This window comes from Oncorhynchus mykiss, chromosome 17 (genome assembly GCF_057628025.1).
Source record: "Oncorhynchus mykiss isolate SJ-2025 chromosome 17, ASM5762802v1, whole genome shotgun sequence".
Classification (NCBI taxonomy): domain Eukaryota; kingdom Metazoa; phylum Chordata; class Actinopteri; order Salmoniformes; family Salmonidae; genus Oncorhynchus; species Oncorhynchus mykiss.
In genome coordinates, this window is record NC_143038.1 from 72,884,501 (window position 1) to 72,906,362 (window position 21,862).

Consider the following 21,862-nt stretch of genomic DNA (forward strand, 5'->3'; position numbering starts at 1 on the left):
ACAGTATGATGTCCTTTGTCTATGAACAGATACCAGATACCATTACAGTATGATGTCCTCTATCTAGGAACAGATACCATTACAGTATGATGTCCTCTATCTAGGAACAGGTACCAGATACCATTACAGTATGATGTCCTCTATCTAGGAACAGATACCATTACAGTATGATGTCTTCAATCTAGGAACAGGTACCAGATACCATTACAGTATGATGTCCTCTATCTAGGAACAGATACCATTACAGTATGATGTCCTCTATCTAGGAACAGATACCATTACAGTATGATGTCCTCTATCTAGGAACAGATACCATTACAGTATGATGTCCTTTGTCTATGAACAGATACCAGATACCATTACAGTATGCTGTCCTCTTTCTAGGAACAGATACCATTACAGTATGGTGTCCTCTATCTAGGAACAGGTACCAGATACCATTACAGTATGATGTCCTCTATCTAGGAACAGGTGCCAGATACCATTACAGTATGATGTCCTCTATCTAGGAACAGATACCATTACAGTATGATGTCCTCTATCTAGGAACATATACCATTACAGTATGATGTCCTCTATCTAGGAACAGATACCATTACAGTATGATGTCCTCTATCTAGGAACAGATACCATTACAGTATGATGTCCTCTATCTAGGAACAGATACCAGATACCATTACAGTATGATGTCCTCTATCTAGGAACAGATACCATATACCATTACAGTATGATGTCCTCTATCTAGGAACAGGTACCATTACAGTATGATGTCCTCTATCTAGGAACAGATACCCGATACCATTACAGTATGATGTCCTCTATCTAGGAACAGATACCATTACAGTATGATGCCCTCTATCTAGGAACAGGTACCAGGTACCATTACAGTATGATGTCCTCTATCTAGGAACAGATACCATTACAGTATGATGTCCTCTATCTAGGAACAGATAACAGGTACCATTACAGTATGACATCCTCTATCTAGGAACAGATACCAGATACCATTACAGTATGATGTCCTCTATCTAGGAACAGATACCATTACAGTATGATGTCATCTATCTAGGAACAGATTCCATTACAGTTTGATGTCCTCTATCTAGGAACAGATACCAGGTACCATTACAGTATGATGTCCTCTATCTAGGAACAGATACCATTACAGTATGATGTCCTCTATCTAGGAACAGATACCATTACAGTATGATGTCTTCTATCTAGGAACAGATATCATTACAGTATGATGTCCTCTATCTAGGAACAGATACCAGATACCATTACAGTATGATGTCCTCTATCTAGGAACAGATACCATTACAGTATGATGTCCTCTATCTAGGAACAGATACCAGATACCATTACAGTATGATGTCCTCTATCTAGGAACAGATACCATTACAGTATGATGTCCTCTACCTAGGAACAGATGCCATTACAGTATGATGTCCTCTATCTAGGAACAGATATCATTACAGTATGATGTCCTCTATCTAGGAACAGATACCAGATACCATTACAGTATGATGTCCTCTATCTAGGAACAGAGACCATTACAGTATGGTGTCCTCTATCTAGGAACAGATACCATTACAGTATGATGTCCTCTATCTAGGAACAGATACCATTACAGTATGATGTCCTCTATCTAGGAACAGATATCATTACAGTATGATGTCCTCTATCTAGGAACAGATACCAGATACCATTACAGTATGATGTCCTCTATCTAGGAACAGATACCATTACAGTATGATGTCCTCTATCTAGGAACAGATACCAGATACCATTACAGTATGATGTCCTCTATCTAGGAACAGATACCATTACAGTATGATGTCCTCTATCTAGGAACAGATACCATTACAGTATGATGTCCTCTATCTAGGAACAGATACCATTACAGTATGATGTCCTCTATCTAGGAACAGATACCATTACAGTATGATGTCCTCTATCTAGGAACAGGTACCAGATACCATTACAGTATGATGTCCTCTATCTAGGAACAGATACCATTACAGTAGGATGTCCTCTATCTAGGAACAGATACCATTACAGTATGATGTCCTCTATCTAGGAAGAGGTACCAGATACCATTACAGTATTATGTCCTCTATCTAGGAACAGATACCAGGTACCATTACAGTATGATGTCATCTCTCTAGGAACAGATACCAGATACCATTACAGTATGATGTCCTCTATCGAGGAACAGATACCATTACAGTATTATGTCCTCTATCTAGGAACAGATACCAGGTACCATTACAGTATGATGTCCTCTATCTAGGAACAGGTTCCAGATACCATTACAGTATGATGTCCTCTATCTAGGACCAGATACCATTACAGTATGATGTCTTCTATCTAGGAACAGATACCATTACAGTATGATGTCCTCTATCTATGAACAGATACCAGATACCATTACAGTATGATGTCCTCTATCTAGGAACAGGTACCAGATACCAGTACAGTATGATGTCCTCTATCTAGGAACAGATACCATTACAGTATGATGTCCTCTATCTAGGAACAGATACCATTACAGTATGATGTCCTTTGTCTATGAACAGATACCAGATACCATTACAGTATGATGTCCTCTATCTAGGAACAGATACCATTACAGTATGATGTCCTCTATCTAGGAACAGGTACCAGATACCATTACAGTATGATGTCCTCTATCTAGGAACAGATACCATTACAGTATGATGTCTTCAATCTAGGAACAGGTACCAGATACCATTACAGTATGATGTCCTCTATCTAGGAACAGATACCATTACAGTATGATGTCCTCTATCTAGGACCAGATACCATTACAGTATGATGTCTTCTATCTAGGAACAGATACCATTACAGTATGATGTCCTCTATCTATGAACAGATACCAGATACCATTACAGTATGATGTCTTCTATCTAGGAACAGGTACCAGATACCATTACAGTATGATGTCCTCTATCTAGGAACAGGTGCCAGATACCATTACAGTATGATGTCCTCTATCTAGGAACATATACCATTACAGTATGATGTCCTCTATCTAGGAACATATACCATTACAGTATGATGTCCTCTATCTAGGAACAGGTACCAGATACCATTACAGTATGATGTCCTCTATCTAGGAACAGATACCAGGTACCATTACAGTATGATGTCATCTCTCTAGGAACAGATACCAGATACCATTACAGTATGATGTCCTCTATCTAAGAACAGATACCATTACAGTATGATGTCCTCTATCTAGGAACAGATACCATATACCATTACAGTATGATGTCCTCTATCTAGGAACAGATACCAGATACCACTACAGTATGATGTCCTCTATCTAGGAACAGATACCAAGTACCATTGCAGTATGATGTCCTCTATCTAGGAACAGATACCAGATACCATTACAGTATGATGTCCTCTATCTAGGAACAGATACCATTACAGTATGATGTCTTCTATCTAGGAACAGGTACCAGATACCATTACAGTATGATGTCCTCTATCTAGGAACAGGTACCAGATACCATTACAGTATGATGTCCTCTATCTAGGAACAGGTACCAGATACCATTACAGTATGATGTCCTCTATCTAGGAACAGATACCAGGTACCATTACAGTATGATGTCCTCTATCTAGGAACAGATACCATTGCAGTATGATGTCCTCTATCTAGGAACAGATACCATTACAGTATGATGTCCTCTATCTAGGAACAGATACCATTACAGTATGATGTCCTCTATCTAGGAAGAGGTACCAGATACCATTACAGTATTATGTCCTCTATCTAGGAGCAGATACCAGGTACCATTACAGTATGATGTCCTCTATCTAGGAACAGATACCAGATACCATTACAGTATGATGTCCTCTATCTAGGAACAGATACCAGGTACCATTACAGTATGATGTCATCTCTCTAGGAACAGATACCAGATACCATTACAGTATGATGTCCTCTATCTAAGAACAGATACCATTACAGTATGATGTCCTCTATCTAGGAACAGATACCATATACCATTACAGTATGATGTCCTCTATCTAGGAACAGATACCAGATACCACTACAGTATGATGTCCTCTATCTAGGAACAGATACCAAGTACCATTGCAGTATGATGTCCTCTATCTAGGAACAGATACCAGATACCATTACAGTATGATGTCCTCTATCTAGGAACAGATACCATTACAGTATGATGTCTTCTATCTAGGAACAGGTACCAGATACCATTACAGTATGATGTCCTCTATCTAGGAACAGGTACCAGATACCATTACAGTATGATGTCCTCTATCTAGGAACAGGTACCAGATACCATTACAGTATGATGTCCTTTGTCTATGAACAGATACCAGATACCATTACAGTATGCTGTCCTCTTTCTAGGAACAGATACCATTACAGTATGATGTCTTCTATCTAGGAACAGGTACCAGATACCATTACAGTATGATGTCCTCTATCTAGGAACAGGTGCCAGATACCATTACAGTATGATGTCCTCTATCTAGGAACATATACCATTACAGTATGATGTCCTCTATCTAGGAACATATACCATTACAGTATGATGTCCTCTATCTAGGAACAGGTACCAGATACCATTACAGTATGATGTCCTCTATCTAGGAACAGATACCAGGTACCATTACAGTATGATGTCATCTCTCTAGGAACAGATACCAGATACCATTACAGTATGATGTCCTCTATCTAAGAACAGATACCATTACAGTATGATGTCCTCTATCTAGGAACAGATACCATATACCATTACAGTATGATGTCCTCTATCTAGGAACAGATACCAGATACCACTACAGTATGATGTCCTCTATCTAGGAACAGATACCAAGTACCATTGCAGTATGATGTCCTCTATCTAGGAACAGATACCAGATACCATTACAGTATGATGTCCTCTATCTAGGAACAGATACCATTACAGTATGATGTCTTCTATCTAGGAACAGGTACCAGATACCATTACAGTATGATGTCCTCTATCTAGGAACAGGTACCAGATACCATTACAGTATGATGTCCTCTATCTAGGAACAGGTACCAGATACCATTACAGTATGATGTCCTCTATCTAGGAACAGATACCAGGTACCATTACAGTATGATGTCCTCTATCTAGGAACAGATACCATTGCAGTATGATGTCCTCTATCTAGGAACAGATACCATTACAGTATGATGTCCTCTATCTAGGAACAGATACCATTACAGTATGATGTCCTCTATCTAGGAAGAGGTACCAGATACCATTACAGTATTATGTCCTCTATCTAGGAGCAGATACCAGGTACCATTACAGTATGATGTCCTCTATCTAGGAACAGATACCAGATACCATTACAGTATGATGTCCTCTATCTAGGAACAGATACCAGGTACCATTACAGTATGATGTCATCTCTCTAGGAACAGATACCAGATACCATTACAGTATGATGTCCTCTATCTAAGAACAGATACCATTACAGTATGATGTCCTCTATCTAGGAACAGATACCATATACCATTACAGTATGATGTCCTCTATCTAGGAACAGATACCAGATACCACTACAGTATGATGTCCTCTATCTAGGAACAGATACCAAGTACCATTGCAGTATGATGTCCTCTATCTAGGAACAGATACCAGATACCATTACAGTATGATGTCCTCTATCTAGGAACAGATACCATTACAGTATGATGTCTTCTATCTAGGAACAGGTACCAGATACCATTACAGTATGATGTCCTCTATCTAGGAACAGGTACCAGATACCATTACAGTATGATGTCCTCTATCTAGGAACAGGTACCAGATACCATTACAGTATGATGTCCTCTATCTAGGAACAGATACCAGGTACCATTACAGTATGATGTCCTCTATCTAGGAACAGATACCATTACAGTATGATGTCCTCTATCTAGGAACAGATACCATTACAGTATGATGTCCTCTATCTAGGAAGAGGTACCAGATACCATTACAGTATTATGTCCTCTATCTAGGAGCAGATACCAGGTACCATTACAGTATGATGTCATCTCTCTAGGAACAGATACCAGATACCATTACAGTATGATGTCCTCTATCTAGGAACAGATACCATTACAGTATGATGTCCTCTATCTAGGAACAGGTACCAGATACCATTACAGTATGATGTCCTCTATCTAGGAACAGATACCATTACAGTATGATGTCCTCTATCTAGGAACAGGTACCAGATACCATTACAGTATGATGTCCTCTATCTAGGAACAGATACCAGATACCATTACAGTATTATGTCATCTATCTAGGAACAGATACCAGGTACCATTACAGTATGATTTCCTCTATCTAGGAACAGGTACCAGATACCATTACAGTATGATGTCTTCTATCTAGGAACAGGTACCAGATACCATTACAGTATGATGTCCTCTATCTAGGAACAGATACCATTACAGTATGATGTCCTCTATCTAGGAACAGGTACCAGATACCATTACAGTATGATGTCTTCTATCTAGGAACAGGTACCAGATACCATTACAGTATGATGTCCTCTATCTAGGAACAGGTACCAGATACCATTACAGTATGATGTCCTCTATCTAGGAACAGGTACCATTACAGTATGATGTCCTCTATCTAGGAACAGGTACCAGATACCATTACAGTATGATGTCTTCTATCTAGGAACAGGTACCAGATACCATTACAGTATGATGTCCTCTATCTAGGAACAGATACCATTACAGTATGATGTCCTCTATCTTGGAACACATACCAACGTGTAAGAGAATGTCTTGTTGAGTTGTTCATGGGTTGCCTTGATACCTAACAACACAACTTCACTACAAGAGAGACTCAGACTCTTCAGGCTACATAATACCGCAGTTCCTCGGTATCCCTGTTACTGGGTAACCCTGGATCAGCCAGCGCCACTGGTAATAAAGAGTAAGAGGAATCTAATCAAAAAGCTATTAAACAGACCCTGCTGTGTAATAGTTGGAGGAATCTATTGAGAAATTTATGGAGGTACCCTGAGGGGCACGAGTAGCTGTTATACTGTCTCACACACACACACACACACACACACTGTCTGTCTGCAGTTTAAGTCGGAAGTTTACATACACTTAGGTTGGAGTCATTAAAACTAATTTTTTTTAACCACTCCACACAATTATTGTTAACAACAAATCGTTTTGGCAAGTCGGTTAGGACATCTACTTTGTGCATGACACAAATAATTTTTCCAACAATTGTTTACAGATTATTTCACTTATAATTCACTGTATCACAATTCCAGTGGGTCAGAAGTTTACATACACTAAGTTGACTGTGCCTTTAAACAGCTTGGAAAATTCCAGAAAATGATGTCATGGCTTTAGAAGCTTCTGATAGGCTAATTGACATCATTTGAGTCAATTGGAGGTGTACCTGTGGATGTATTTCAAGGCCTACCTTAAAACTCAGTGCCTCTTAGCTTGACATCATGTGATACAGTGAATTATAAGTGAAATAATCTGCCTGTAAACAATTGTTGGAAAAATGACTTGTGTCATGCACAAAGTAGATGATGTAACCGACTTGCCAAAACTATAGTTTGTTAACAAGAAATGTGTGGAGTGGTTTAAAAACAAGTTTTAATGGCTCCAACCTAAGTGTATGTAAACTTCTGACTTCAACTGTATATTCTATTCTATTTGTATTTACAGTTGAAGTCAGAAGTTTACATAAACTGAGTTGAAATGTATTTGGATAAAGTCTATCACAATTCCTAACATTAAATCCTAGTAAAAATTCCCTGTCTTAGGTCAGTTAGGATCACCACTTTATTTTAAGAATGTGAAATGTCAGAATTTGTGGAGTGGTTGAAAAACAAGTTTTAATGACTCCGATCTAAGTGTATGTAAACTTCCGACTTCAACTGTATATATAATACCCTGACACTGCCAGGCCCCTTCACCCAGGCTTGGTCACTTCTAAGAGCAGATAGCTATGTCCTCAGCACAGAGTAGAGAGAAATGTGTTTGCCGAGAGGCGTCGGTCTTAAAATGATTCACTTCAAAAGGGTAGAGTTCAAGGGGCAAGCGCACTCACACACACAAACGCAAGCATGGACGAGGGAGCATGCACAAACACCCACCACACACACACTCACACACACAAACGCAAGGACGAGGGAGCATGCACAAACACCCACCACACACACACACTCACACACACAAACGCAAGGACGAGGGAGCATGCACAAACACTCACCACACACACACTCACACACACAAACGCAAGGACGAGGGAGCATGCACAAACACTCACCACACACACGTGTGCTTGCTCGCTCATACAGTACACACATACACACACACACACACACACACACAAATGACTGGAAGGGTTGGCTCTACTTGATAATGTCAGGATGGTCCCAGACCCTGGGAATGACCTCTAATCTAAGGTTACCCTCTGAGGTGATATATTCTCACTCATAAATAAATCACACACTACCCACACTATCCCTGTCAATTAGCTTAGGTTTGGGTCAACACGCGTAACATATCTAGTTCAACTTGAAGAAGCACACACACACACACACACACACACACACACACACACACACACACACACACACACACACACACACATGCACACACATGCATGCAAAAGAGGGGACTGTGAAGCATCGCAGACATTGGCAAGACAAACATGAATACAAACACACTATACACACATGGATGGTGTTTTGTAGATATGTGGTAGCAGAGTAGTGGCCTGAGGGCACAACACTTAATGTGTTGTGAAATCTGTTGTGAGTGTATTGTAATGTTTTAAAAATTATCATAAACTTCCTTAATTTTGTTGGACACCAGGAAGAGTATCTGCTGCCTTGGCAGGAACGAAGTGCAAATACAAAGCCAGTATGTAACAATGACACCACAGCATCGATCGATCAATGCATGAAGCACACAGCCAGGAATGGTGGTTGGTTGGTGTGACTTTGGGACTTTTAACTCACCGTTCCATTAAGATCACCAGCTGAATATTAGAGACATCAACTGCAATCGATTGTTGTTACCTATGTGGGAATGTATCACTCGGTAACCCTCTCCCCTCTCTCTATTACCCCCTCCCCTCTCTCTATTACCCCCTCCCCTCTCTCTATTACCCCCTCCCCTCTCTCTATTACCCCCTCCCCTCTCTCTATTACCCCTCCCCTCTCTCTATTACCCCCTCCCCTCTCTCTATTACCCCCTCCCCTCTCTCTATTACCCCCTCCCCTCTCTCTCTATTACCCCCTCCCCTCTCTCTATTACCCCCTCCCCCCTCTCTATTACCCCCTCCCCTCTCTCTATTACCCCCTCCCCTCTCTCTATTACCCCCTCCCCTCTCTCTATTACCCCCTCCCCTGTCCGATCCCCCCTCCCCTCTCTCTATTACCCCCTCCCCTCTCTCTATTACCCCCTCCCCTCTCTCTATTACCCCCTCCCCTCTCTCCATTCCCCCCTCTCTCTATGACCCCCTCCCCTCTCTCTATTACCCCCTCCCCTCTCTCTATTACCCCCTCCCCTCTCTCTATTACCCCCTCCCCTCTCTCCATTCCCCCCTCCCCTCTCTCCGATCCCCCCCTTCCCCTCTCTCTATTACCCCCTCCCCTCTCTCCATTCCCCCCTCCCCTCTCTCTATTACCCCTTCCCCTCTCTCTATTACCCCCTCCCCTCTCTCTATTACCCCCTCCCCTCTCTCTATTACCCCCTCCCCTCTCCGATCCCCCCCTCCCCTCTCTCCATTACCCCCTCCCCTCTCTCTATTACCCCCTCCCCTCTCTCTATTACCCCATCCCCTCTCTCTATTACCCCCTCCCCTCTCTCTATTACCCCCTCCCCTCTCTCTATTACCCCCTCCCCTCTCTCCGATCCCCCCCTCCCCTCTATTACCCCCTCCCCTCTCTCTATTACCCCCTCCCCTCTCTCCATTGCCCCCTCCCCTCTCTCTATTACCCCCTCCCCTCTCTCTATTACCCCTCCCCTCTCTCTATTACCCCCCCCTCTCTCCATTCCCCCCTCTCTCTATGACCCCCTCCCCTCTCTCTATTCCCCCTCCCCTCTCTCTATTACCCCCTCCCCTCTCTCTATTACCCCCTCCCCTCTCTCTATTACCCCCTCCCCTCTCTCCGATCCCCCCCTCCCCTCTCTCTATTACCCCCTCCCCTCTCTCTATTACCCCCTCCCCTCTCTCTATTACCTCCTCCCCTCTCTCTATTACCCCCTCCCCTCTCTCTATTAACCCCTCCCCTCTCTCCATTCCCCCTCCCCTCTCTCTATTACCCCTCCCCTCTCTCCATTCCCCCCCTCCCCTCTCTCCATTCCCCCCCTCCCCTCTCTCCATTCCCCCCTCCCCTCTCCGACCCCCCCTCCTCTCTCTATTACCCCCTCCCCTCTTCGATCCCCCCCTCCCCTCTCTCTATTACCCCCTCCCCTCTCTCATTACCCCCTCCCCTCTCTCTATTCCCCCCTCCCCTCTCCGATCCCCCCTCCCCTCTCTCTATTACCCCCTCCCCTCTTCGATCCCCCCCTCCCTCTCTCTATTACCCCCCCTCCCCTCTCTCTATTACCCCCTCCCCTCTCTCTATTCCCCCCTTCCCTCTCTCTTTCCCCCCTCCCCTCTCTCCATTCCCCCCTCCCCTCTCTCCATTCCCCCCTCCCCTCTCTCTATTACCCCCCTCCCCTCTCTCTATTACCCCTTCCCCTCTCTCTATTACCCCCTCCCCTCTCTCTATTACCCCCCCCTCTCTCCATTCCCCCCCTCCCCCTCTCCTCCATCCCCCCCATCCCCTCTCTCCATTCCCCCTCCCCTCTCTCCATTCCCCCCTCCCCTCTCCGATCCCCCCCTCCCCTCTTCGATCCCCCCTCCCCTCTCTCTATTACCCCCTCCTCTCTCTCCATTCCCCCCCTCCCCTCTCTCCATTCCCACCCTCCCCTCTCTCCATTCCCCCCCTCCCCTTCTCTATTACCCCTCCCCTCTCTCCATTCCCCCCCTCCCCTCTCTCCATTCCCCCCCTCCTCTCTCTCCATTTCCCCTCCTCTCTCTCCCATTCCCCCTCCCCTCTCTCCATTCCCCCCTCTCTCTATTCCCCCCTCCCCTTTCTCTTTCCCCCTCCCCTCTCTCCATTCCCCCCTCCCCCCTCCCCTCTCTCCATTCCCCCCCTCTCCTCTCCGATCCCCCCCTCCCCTCTTCGATCCCCCCTCCCCTCTCTCTATTACCCCCTCCTCTCTCTCCATTCCCCCCTCCCCTCTCTCCATTCCCCCCCTCCCCTCTCTCCATTCCCCCCCTCCCCTCTCTCCATTCCCACCCTCCCCTCTCTCCATTCCCCCCCTCCCCTCTCTCTATTACCCCCTCCCCTCTCTCCATTCCCCCCCTCTCTCTATTCCCCCCTCCCGTCTCTCTTTCCCCCCTCCCCTCTCTCCATTCCCCCCTCCCCTCTCTCCATTCCCCCCCTCTCTCTATTCCCCCCTCCCCTCTCTCTATTCCCCCTCCCCTCTCTCCATTCCCCCCTCCCTTCTCTCCATTCCCCCCCTCCCCTCTCTCCATTCCCCCCCTCCCCTCTCTCCATTCCCCCCTCCCCTCTCTCCATTCCCCCCTCTCTCTATTCCCCCTCCCCTCTCTCTTTCCCCCCCTCCCCTCTCTCCATTCCCCCTCCCCCCTCCCCTCTCTCCATTCCCCCCCTCTCTCTATTCCCCCCTCCCCTCTCTCTTTCCCCCCTCCCCTCTCTCCATTCCCCCCTACCCTCTCTCCATTCCCCCCCTCCCCTCTCTCTATTCCCCCCCTCCCCCTATCCAAGTGGTGTCTATTCCTAAAGAGAACAGGGAACCTGAGGAGATCATTCTGGAGCAGCTGACTGTGTTTCAGGTGAGAAGGGGCCTGCTTCAGCTTCACCATTTCGTCTTCTCTTAAAGTGTCCTACTACCGAGTCAAGAGTTTCAGGAGCAAGAGCTTCAGGAGCAATAGGAACTTCATCTGAATGGGGCCCAGTGTAGAAACGTTTATACCCAACGGCCTATATACTTCACTGATCTGAAAATTGGACCAGGTCTCTCTTGGAAATTCCTGTCTGCCATACCATCTGTTGACCTGTCTGTCTGCCTTACCGTCTGTATACCCGCCTGTCTGCCATACCATCTGTATACCCACCTGTCTGCCATACCATCTGTATACCCACCTGTCTGCCATACCATCTGTATACCCACCTGTCTGCCATACCATCTGTATACCCGCCTGTCTGCCTTACCGTCTGTATACCCGCCTGTCTGCCATACCATCTGTTAAACTGTCTGTCTGCCATACCATCTGTTGACCCACCTGTCTGCCATACCATCTGTTGACCTGTCTGTCTGCCATACCATCTGTTGACCCGCCTGTCTGCCATACCATCTGTTGACCCGCCTGTCTGCCATACCATCTGTTGACCCGCCTGTCTGCCATACCATCTGTTGACCCGCCTGTCTGCCATACCATCTGTTGACCTGTCTGTCTGCCATACCATCTGTTGACCCGCCTGTCTGCCATACCATCTGTTGACCCGCCTGTCTGCCATACCATCTGTATACCCGCCTGTCTGCCGTACCATCTGTTGACCCTCCTGTCTGCCGTACCATCTGTTGACCCGCCTGTCTGCCGTACCATCTGTTGACACGCCTGTCTGCCATGTAATGTGAGCTAGGTGTTTCTGACAACAGCACTGGCTGTTGTTTCCATTGGGGCAATCACATACTTTACCTAACGAACTAACCAACTAATTAACTACAATGTAATTAACCAACTAACCCCCTAAAAGGAAAAACAGATACAGATGCTTCCCACATAGACAGACAGACGGAAGAGAGAGGGAAGAGGAGAAGAGAGAGGAGAGGGGAGGAGAAGAGAGAGGAGAGGGGAGGAGAAGAGAGGGAAAAGGAGGAGAGAGAGAGGAGAGGGGGAGGAGAAGAGGGAGGAGAAGTGAGAGGAGAGGGGAGGAGAAGAGAGAGGGAAAAGGAGGAGAAGAGAGAGGGGAGGAGAAGAGAAGCGGGAGGAGAAGAGGGAGGAGAGGAGAGGAGAAGAGAAGCGGGAGGAGAAGAGAGAGGAGAGGAGAAAGAGAAGAGGGAGGAGAGGGGAGGAGAAGAGGGAGGAGAGGGGAGGAGAAGAGAGAGGGAAAAGGAGGAGAAGAGAGAGGGGAGGAGAAGAGAGAGGGGAGGAGAAGAGGGAGGAGAAGAGAGAGGAGAGGGGAGGAGAAGAGAGAAGAAAAGGAGGAGAAGAGAGAGTGGAGTAGAAGAGGGAGGAGAAGAGAGAGGAGAGGAGAAGAGAGAGGGGAAAGGAGGAGAGAAGAGGGGAGAGAAGAGAGCGGAGAGGGGAGGAGAAGAGAGAGAAGAGGTAGGAGAAGAGAGCGGAGGAGAAGAGAGAGGATATGGTGTATCTGTAGACACACCTCCACCACACCTTCATTTCTCCACCCCAAAGGAGCTTAAATTCAATGTCTGGGGGGTGGGGTTGACTTTCATATGCTCCTTGATATGCCCCTGGTAGGCCTTGGGTACAGGTTTACCATATAGCTCACAGACGCAAACGTAGTAAAGAGGTCAGTGTGTGTGTGTGTGTGTGTGTGTGCCCGTGTGTGTGTGTGTGTGTGTGTGTGTGTGTGTGTGTGTGTGTGTGTGCATACGTGTGTGCGTATCTGAGTGGCCTCGGCCTGGTAGAAAGTTAGCTAGGACAGTTAGTGTGGAATGTCACGAGACAAATGATAGCGAGGTAATCATCGCGTCACTTGGACTGTCTGGGACCATTGACTCACAATGTTACCAAGTTTAAATGAAGTTTAAATGAATCACTGAGACAGATACTGGTGATAATGGTGTTAATTGTGATAATGGTGGTAACGGTGATACTGGCGGTAATTGTGATGGTGGTGATTGTGGTGATAGTGGTAATAATGGTGGTAGTGCTGATAATTGGTGGTAGTGGTGGTAATGGTGGTGGTAATTGTGATGGTGGTGATAATGCTGGTAGTGATGACAATGGTGGTTATGGCGGTAAAGGTGGTGGTAATGGTGATAGTGATGTAAATGGTGGTAGTGGTGGTAGTGTTGATAATGGTGGTAGAGGTGATAATGGTGTTAATTGTGGCAGAAGTGATAATGGTGTCAATTGTGATAATGGTGGTAGTGGTGGTAGTGGTGATAATGGTAGTAGTGGCGATAATGTTGGTAGTGGTGATAGTGGCAATAATGTTGGTAGTGGTGATAATGTTGGTAGTGGTGATAGTGGTGGTAATGATGAAAGTGGTGATAGTGGTAATAATGTTAGTGGTGATAGTGGTAATAATGTTGGTAGTGGTGCTAATGTTGGTAGTTGTGATAATGTTGGTAGTGGTGGTAATGTTGGTAATGGTGGTAGTGGTGATAATGGTGGTAGTGATGATAGTGGTGGTAGTTGTGATAATGGTGGTAGTGGTGGTCATGGTGGTAGTGGTGATAATGGTGGTAGTGGTGATAATGGTGGTAGTGGTGAAAGTGGTGATAATGGTGGTAGTGGTGATAATGGTGGTAGTGGTGAAAGTGGTGATAATGGTGGTAGTGGTGTAAATTATGTGAATCCTCTAGAGGAGCTTTATTCTTCATTATCTCATACACACAAACACACACACGCACACACGCACACCGCTCCCCTGCATCCTTTGTAATACTAATAACCCATCTGATCCTGTGTTCTGATCCTACAGAATCACGCCCCTATCCTTAGCATGGAGCTGTCTACCAAACGGGTAAGTCTGCAGTGCTGTGTGTGTGTGTGTGTGTGTGTGTGTGTGTGTGTGTGTCTACATGTGTGTGTGCGTGCCTACGTGTGTGTGTGTGTGTGTGTGTGTGTGTGTGTGTATTTGCCTACGTGTGTGTGTGTGTGTGTGTGTGTGCGTGCGTGCGTGCGTGCGTGCATGCGTGCGTGTGTGTGTGTGCGTGGTCATCCTCAGTTAACAGTTTAACGTGGCAGTAAAATACCATTCCAGTAATGATTCAAATAGATCAGGGTTCCCCAACTGGGTAGTTTGATTTGGCACTCCAAGATTTCTGAGCAATTACAAATAAAGTGTTTAGTTCATTGTTGGGCATAAAAGACTGTAAAAACACCAGACAATCAGCTCCACGTGATTTTTATTTTGTAAATCTGTTTCCAAGTATTCCCACACATAATAGAAAGATGAGATCATTCACAAATGTAAGCCAGGTTTGAAATTATTATGTTTTAGTCATATATTATATATTTTTGGGCTTCTTGCGGTCAATTTGCAATCTGCAAATTATTTTAAATTATGTTCCGTTAAATTATGTTCCGCTCCCCCCCTCCGACCTTCCGCAAAAATAGTTCCACTGCTGAATCTAGTTGATGATCCCTGCTATAGAGCATCAGCACTGTTTACACATAGTTTCTCCAGCAGTAGCCTTCTTCCTAGTTTCTGGCCTTCCTAGGGAGTTTTTCCGAGCCGCCGTGGTTCTACACCTGCATTGCTTGCTGTTTGGGGGTTTTAGGCTGGGTTTCTGTACATCACTTTGAGATATCAGCTGATGTACGAAGGGCTAAATAAATACATTTGATTTGATTTGATTTACACATAGTTTCTCCAGCAGTAGCCTACTCACAGAGACGTTTGGGATTGCAGGTGTAGCCACGTTGGGTATAGGTCTTGAAAATCCCACCATCCAGATTCTATGTGTAAATATTTTCCTGCATACCAACGCTTTAGAGTAATCTCAAGCACCTAAAATGAATGAGAGACTAACTTTACAAAGTGCAACGTGTCCGCTGAGAATAGGGGAAGTAAGTTCAGGGAGTGTATTTAATTAATTTAATAAACGTAGAACAAAACAAGGAACATGGGTAGCGGACACTGGGAACAGAGTCAATGACGCCTAGGGAAAGAACCAAAGGGAGTGTCATATATAGGGAAGGAAATGAGGCAGATGATAGAGTCCAGGTGAGTCTGATACGCGTAATGATGGTGACGGGTGTGCGTAATAATGAGCAGCCTGACGACCTCGAACCCCGGAGAGGGATTATACGTGACACATTGACAGTTGTAGAAGCTACTATGACAATTCAATTCCTTGGTCATTAATTACATTCAATATAATTAAATTACATGAATTAAAAGTTACTTTAAATGTAAATGAAATCATCTTCCCTGCTTTGTATGTGTGTCTACAGCAACAGGTGTACGTAAGCAGTGATGAGGGAGTGGCCCAGTTACCCCTGCAGAGGTGTGAGCTGTACGGTAAAGACTGTGCTGACTGCTGTCTGGCCAGAGACCCTTACTGTGTCTGGGACGGGAACACATGCAACCGATACTTTCCCAGCAACAAGAGGTAACTACTCTACTTAGGATAAGCGCCCAGAACAGCAATTCTGATCTCCACATCAAATAATTTTTGGGGTATCAATAGTAGTAACCAATAACATCAAGCATTAAATGTTTTGTACAATATATTTATTGCCATTTTTTTAAAAACATTTTACATTCATACAAAATGGTGCCGGAAGAAATGGCTGCAGTTTTACGGGCGCCAACCAGTTGTGCTATCATGTGTTTTTTTCCGTGATATTTGTAACTTATTTTGTACATAATGTTTCTGCAACTGTATTTTACGGCAAAAAATAGCTTCTTGATATCAGGACAGCGATCACTCACCTCAGATTAGACAAAGAGCTTCTGGATATCAGGACAGCGATCACTCACCTCGGATTAGACAAAGAGCTTCTGGATATCAGGACAGCGATCACTCACCTCAGATTAGACAAAGAGCTTCTGGATATCAGGACAGCGATCACTCACCTCGGATTAGACAAAGAGCTTCTGGATATCAGGACAGCGATCACTCACCTCAGATTAGACAAAGAGCTTCTGGATATCAGGACAGCGATCACTCACCTCGGATTAGACAAAGAGCTTCTGGATATCAGGACAGCGATCACTCACCTCAGATTAGACAAAGAGCTTCTTGATATCAGGACAGCGATCACTCACCTCAGATTAGACAAAGAGCTTCTTGATATCAGGACAGCGATCACTCACCTCAGATTAGACAAAGAGCTTCTGGATATCAGGACAGCGATCACTCACCTCAGATTAGACAAAGAGCTTCTTGATATCAGGACAGCGATCACTCACCTCAGATTAGACAAAGAGCTTCTGGATATCAGGACAGCGATCACTCACCTCGGATTAGACAAAGAGCTTCTGGATATCAGGACAGCGATCACTCACCTCGGATTAGACAAAGATCTTCTGGATATCAGGACAGCGATCACTCACCTCGGATTAGACAAAGATCTTCTGGATATCAGGACAGCGATCAATCACCTCGGATTAGACAAAGAGCTTCTGGATATCAGGACAGAGATCACTCACCTCAGATTAGACAAAGAGCTTCTGGATATCAGGACAGAGATCACTCACCTCGGATTAGACAAAGAGCTTCTGGATATCAGGAAAGATATCACTCACCTCGGATTAGACAAAGAGCTTCTGGATATCAGGACAGAGATCACTCACCTCAGATTAGACAAAGAGCTTCTGGATGTCAGGACAGCGATCACTCACCTCGGATTAGACAAAGAGCTTCTGGATATCAGGACAGCGATCACTCACCTCGGATTAGACAAAGAGCTTCTGGATATCAGGACAGCGATCACTCACCTCGGATTAGACAAAGAGCTTCTGGATATCAGGACAGAGATCACTCACCTCGGATTAGACAAAGAGCTTCTGGAAATCAGGACAGCGATCACTCACCTCGGATTAGACAAAGAGTTTCTGGATAATCAGGACAGAGATCACTCACCTCGGATTAGACAAAGAGCTTCTGGATATCAGGACAGCGATCACTCACCTCGGATTAGACAAAGAGCTTCTGGATATCAGGACAGCGATCACTCACCTCGGATTAGACAAAGAGCTTCTGGAAATCAGGACAGCGATCACTCGGATTAGACAAAGAACTTCTGGATATCAGGACAGCGATCACTCACCTCGGATTAGACAAAGAGCTTCTGGATATCAGGACAGCGATCACTCACCTCGGATTAGACAAAGAGCTTCTGGATATCAGGACAGTGATCACTCACCTCGGATTAGACAAAAAAAATTATTCAACAAACAAGACGCACAAGACATTCTCCAAACACCCGGCAGGGCCGACATCCACGTTATTTGCAAGAGGAAGCGACACAGTTACAGATGACAAAGAGCTGGATGCCAGGACCTGGAAAAGGCGAGTTGGGAAAGCTGCCGTTACCGCCAATGCTATTCGCCAACGTGCAATCATTGGACAATCAACTAGACGAGGTACGGTCACGAAAATATCCCACCAATGGGACATCAAAAACTGTAATATCCTATGTTTCACGGAATCATGGCTGAACGACAACATGGATATTCAGCTAGCGGGATACACGCTGCACCATCAAGATAGAACAGCACACTCACTTATCAATAAGTGCATCGAGGACGTTGTCCCCACAGTGACTGTACGTACATACCTCAACCAGAAGCCATGGATTACAGGCAACATTTGCACTGAGCTAAAGGGTAGAACTGCCGTTTTCAATGTGCGGGACACACCGGAAGCTTACAAGAAATCCTGCTATGCCCTGCGACGAACCATCAAACAGGCAAAGCGTCAATACAGGGCTAAGATTGAATCATACTACACCGGCTCCGACGCTTGTCTTATGTGGCAGGGCTTGCAAACTATTACAGACTACAAAGGGAAGCACAGCCGCGAGCTGCCCAGTGACACGAGCCTACCAGACGAGCTAAATCACTTCTATGCTCGCTTTGAGGCAAGCAATGCTGAGGCATGCATGAGAGCATCAGCTGTTCCGGACGACTGTGTGATCACGCTCTCCGTAGCTGACATGAGTAAGACCTTTAAACAGGTCAACATGCACAAGGCTGTGGGGCCAGACGGATTACCAGGATGTGTGCTCCGTGCTGACCAACTGGCAGGCGTCTTCACTGACATTTTCAACATGTCCCTGATTAAGTCTGTAAAACCAAAATGTTTCAAGCAGACCACCATAGTCCCTGTGCCTAAGAACACAAAAGCAACTTGCCTAAATGACTACAGACTCGTAGCACTCACGTCTGTAGCCATGAAGTGCTTTGAAAGGTTGGTAATGGCTCACATCAGCACCATTTTCCCAGAAACCCTAGACCCACTCCAATTTTCACACCACCCAAACAGATCCACAGATGATACAATCTCTATTGCACTCCACACTGCCCTTTCCCACCTGGACAAAAGGAACACTTATGTGAGAAAGCTATTCATTGATTACAGCTCAGTGTTCAACACCATAGTACCCTCAAAGTTCATCACTAAGCTAAGGATCCTGGGACTGAACACCTCCCTCTGCAACTGGATCCTGGACTTCCTGACGGGCCGCCCCCAGGTGGTGAGGGTAGGTAGCAACACTGTTCCTCAACGCGGGAGCTCCCCAGGGGTGCGTGCTCAGTCCCCTCCTGTACTTCCTGATCACCCACGACTGCGTGGCCAGGCATGACTACAACACCATCATTAAGTTTGCAGACGACACAACAGTGGTAGGCCTGATCACCGACAACGACGAGACAGCCTATAGGGAGGAAGTCAGAGACCTGGCCGGGTGGTACCAGAATAACAACCTCTCCCTCAACGTAACCAAAGAGTAAGGAGATTATTGTGGACTATAGCAAAAGGGGGACCGAGTACGCCCCCATTCTCACCGACGGGGCTGTAGTGGAGCAGGTTGAGAGCTTCATGTTCCTCGGTGTCCACATCACCAACAAACTAGAATGGTCCAAACACACCAAGACAGTCATGAAGAGGGCACGACAAAGCCTCAGGAAACTAAAAAGATTTGGCATGGGTCCTGAGATCCTCAAAAGGAACAGCTGCAAGGCAACTGCTCGGCAAGGCACTACAGAGGGTAGAGCGTACGGCCCAGTACATCACTGGGGCTAAGATTCCTGCCATCCAGGACCTCGTCACCAGGCGGTGTCAGAGGAAGGCCCTAAAAATTGACAAAGACCCCAGCCACAGGCTGTTCTCTCTACTACCGCATGGCGGTACCGGAGTGCCAAGTCTAGGACAAAAAGGCTTTTCAACAGTATTTACCCCCAAGCCATAAGACTCCTGGACAGGACTATTTGCATTGCGTGCCCCCCAACCCCCCCCCCCCCCCAGCTAACGGGTATCCAACAACCAAATAAACAAACAAACATTCTGCCACGGTTCAAAGCTACCAGAGTTATGTCATGGTTATGACGTGGTTATGACATCCAGGTTATGTCATGGTTATGACATGGTTATGACATCCAGGTTATGACATGGTTATGACATGGTTATGACATGGTTATGACATGTTTATGACATGGTTATGACATGGTTATGACATGGTTATGACATGGTTATGACATCCAGGTTATGACATCCAGGTTATGACATCCAGGTTATGACATGGTTATGACATGGTTATGACATCCAGGTTATGACACCCAGGTTATGACATGGTTATGACATGGTTATGACATGGTTATGACATGGTTATGACATCCAGGTTATGCCATCCAGGTTATGACATCCAGGTTATGACATGGTTATGACATGGTTATGACATGGTTATGACATCCAGGTTATGCCATCCAGGTTATGACATGGTTATGACACCCAGGTTATGCCATCCAGGTTATGACATCCAGGTTATGACATCCAGGTTATGACATCCAGGTTATGACATGGTTATGACATCCAGGTTATGACACCCAGGTTATGCCATCCAGGTTATGACATCCAGGTTATGACATCCAGGTTATGACATGGTTATGACATCCAGGTTATGACACCCAGGTTTTGACACCCAGGTTATGACATCCAGGTTATGACACCCAGGTTATGACACCCAGGTTATGACATGGTTATGACATCCAGGTTATGACATCCAGGTTATGACATGGTTATGACATCCAGGTTATGACACCCAGGTTTTGACACCCAGGTTATGACATCCAGGTTATGACACCCAGGTTTTGACACCCAGGTTATGTCATCCAGGTTATGACATCCAGGTTATGACATCCAGGTTATGACATGGTTATGACATCCAGGCTGTCTGCTATTTTATCTCCTCAGGCGAGCTCGGCGCCAGGATGTGAAACATGGGGATTCAATGAGCCAGTGTCACAATGCAGAAGATGGTAATTAGTGTGTTTGTGTGTGCGTCTGTCTATGATTCTGTATGCCTCTTATTGCAGCTAGCGCCAGCCAGTCTCAACTCAGTGGGTAACTTAACTCATATTACTGCAGCTAGCGCCAGCCAGTCTCAATTCAGTAGGTAACTTAATTCATATTACTGCAGCTAGCGCCAGCTAGTCTCAACTCAGTAGGTAACTTAACTCATATTACTGCAGCTAGCGCCAGCCAGTCTCAATTCAGTAGGTAACTTAATTCATATTACTGCAGCTAGCGCCAGCCAGTCTCAACTCAGTAGGTAACTTAACTCATATTACTGCAGCTAGCGCCAGCCAGTCTCAACTCAGTAGGTAACTTAACTCATATTACTGCAGCTAGCGCCAGCCAGTCTCAACTCAGTAGGTAACTTAACTCATATTACTGCAGCTAGCGCCAGCCAGTCTCAACTCAGTAGGTAACTTAACTCATATTACTGCAGCTAGCGCCAGCCAGTCTCAACTCAGTAGGTAACTTAACTCATATTACTGCAGCTAGCGCCAGCCAGTCTCAACTCAGTAGGTAACTTAATTCATATTACTGCAGCTA

At 45.5% G+C, this 21,862-nt stretch overlaps 1 protein-coding gene across 1 annotated transcript in view; it reads left to right on the top strand.

Annotated features, from left to right (window-relative positions):
• Window positions 1-21,862, top strand: part of LOC110494825 (semaphorin-3D) — a 150,483-nt gene that overhangs the window by 126,898 nt on the left and 1,723 nt on the right. Inside the window, exons 13-16 of the mRNA XM_090206490.1 lie at window positions 11,866-11,933; window positions 14,776-14,817; window positions 16,254-16,411; window positions 21,218-21,282. Of these exons, the coding sequence (XP_090062616.1) occupies window positions 11,866-11,933; window positions 14,776-14,817; window positions 16,254-16,411; window positions 21,218-21,282 (333 nt within the window). The remainder of the gene's footprint in view (window positions 1-11,865; window positions 11,934-14,775; window positions 14,818-16,253; window positions 16,412-21,217; window positions 21,283-21,862) is intronic.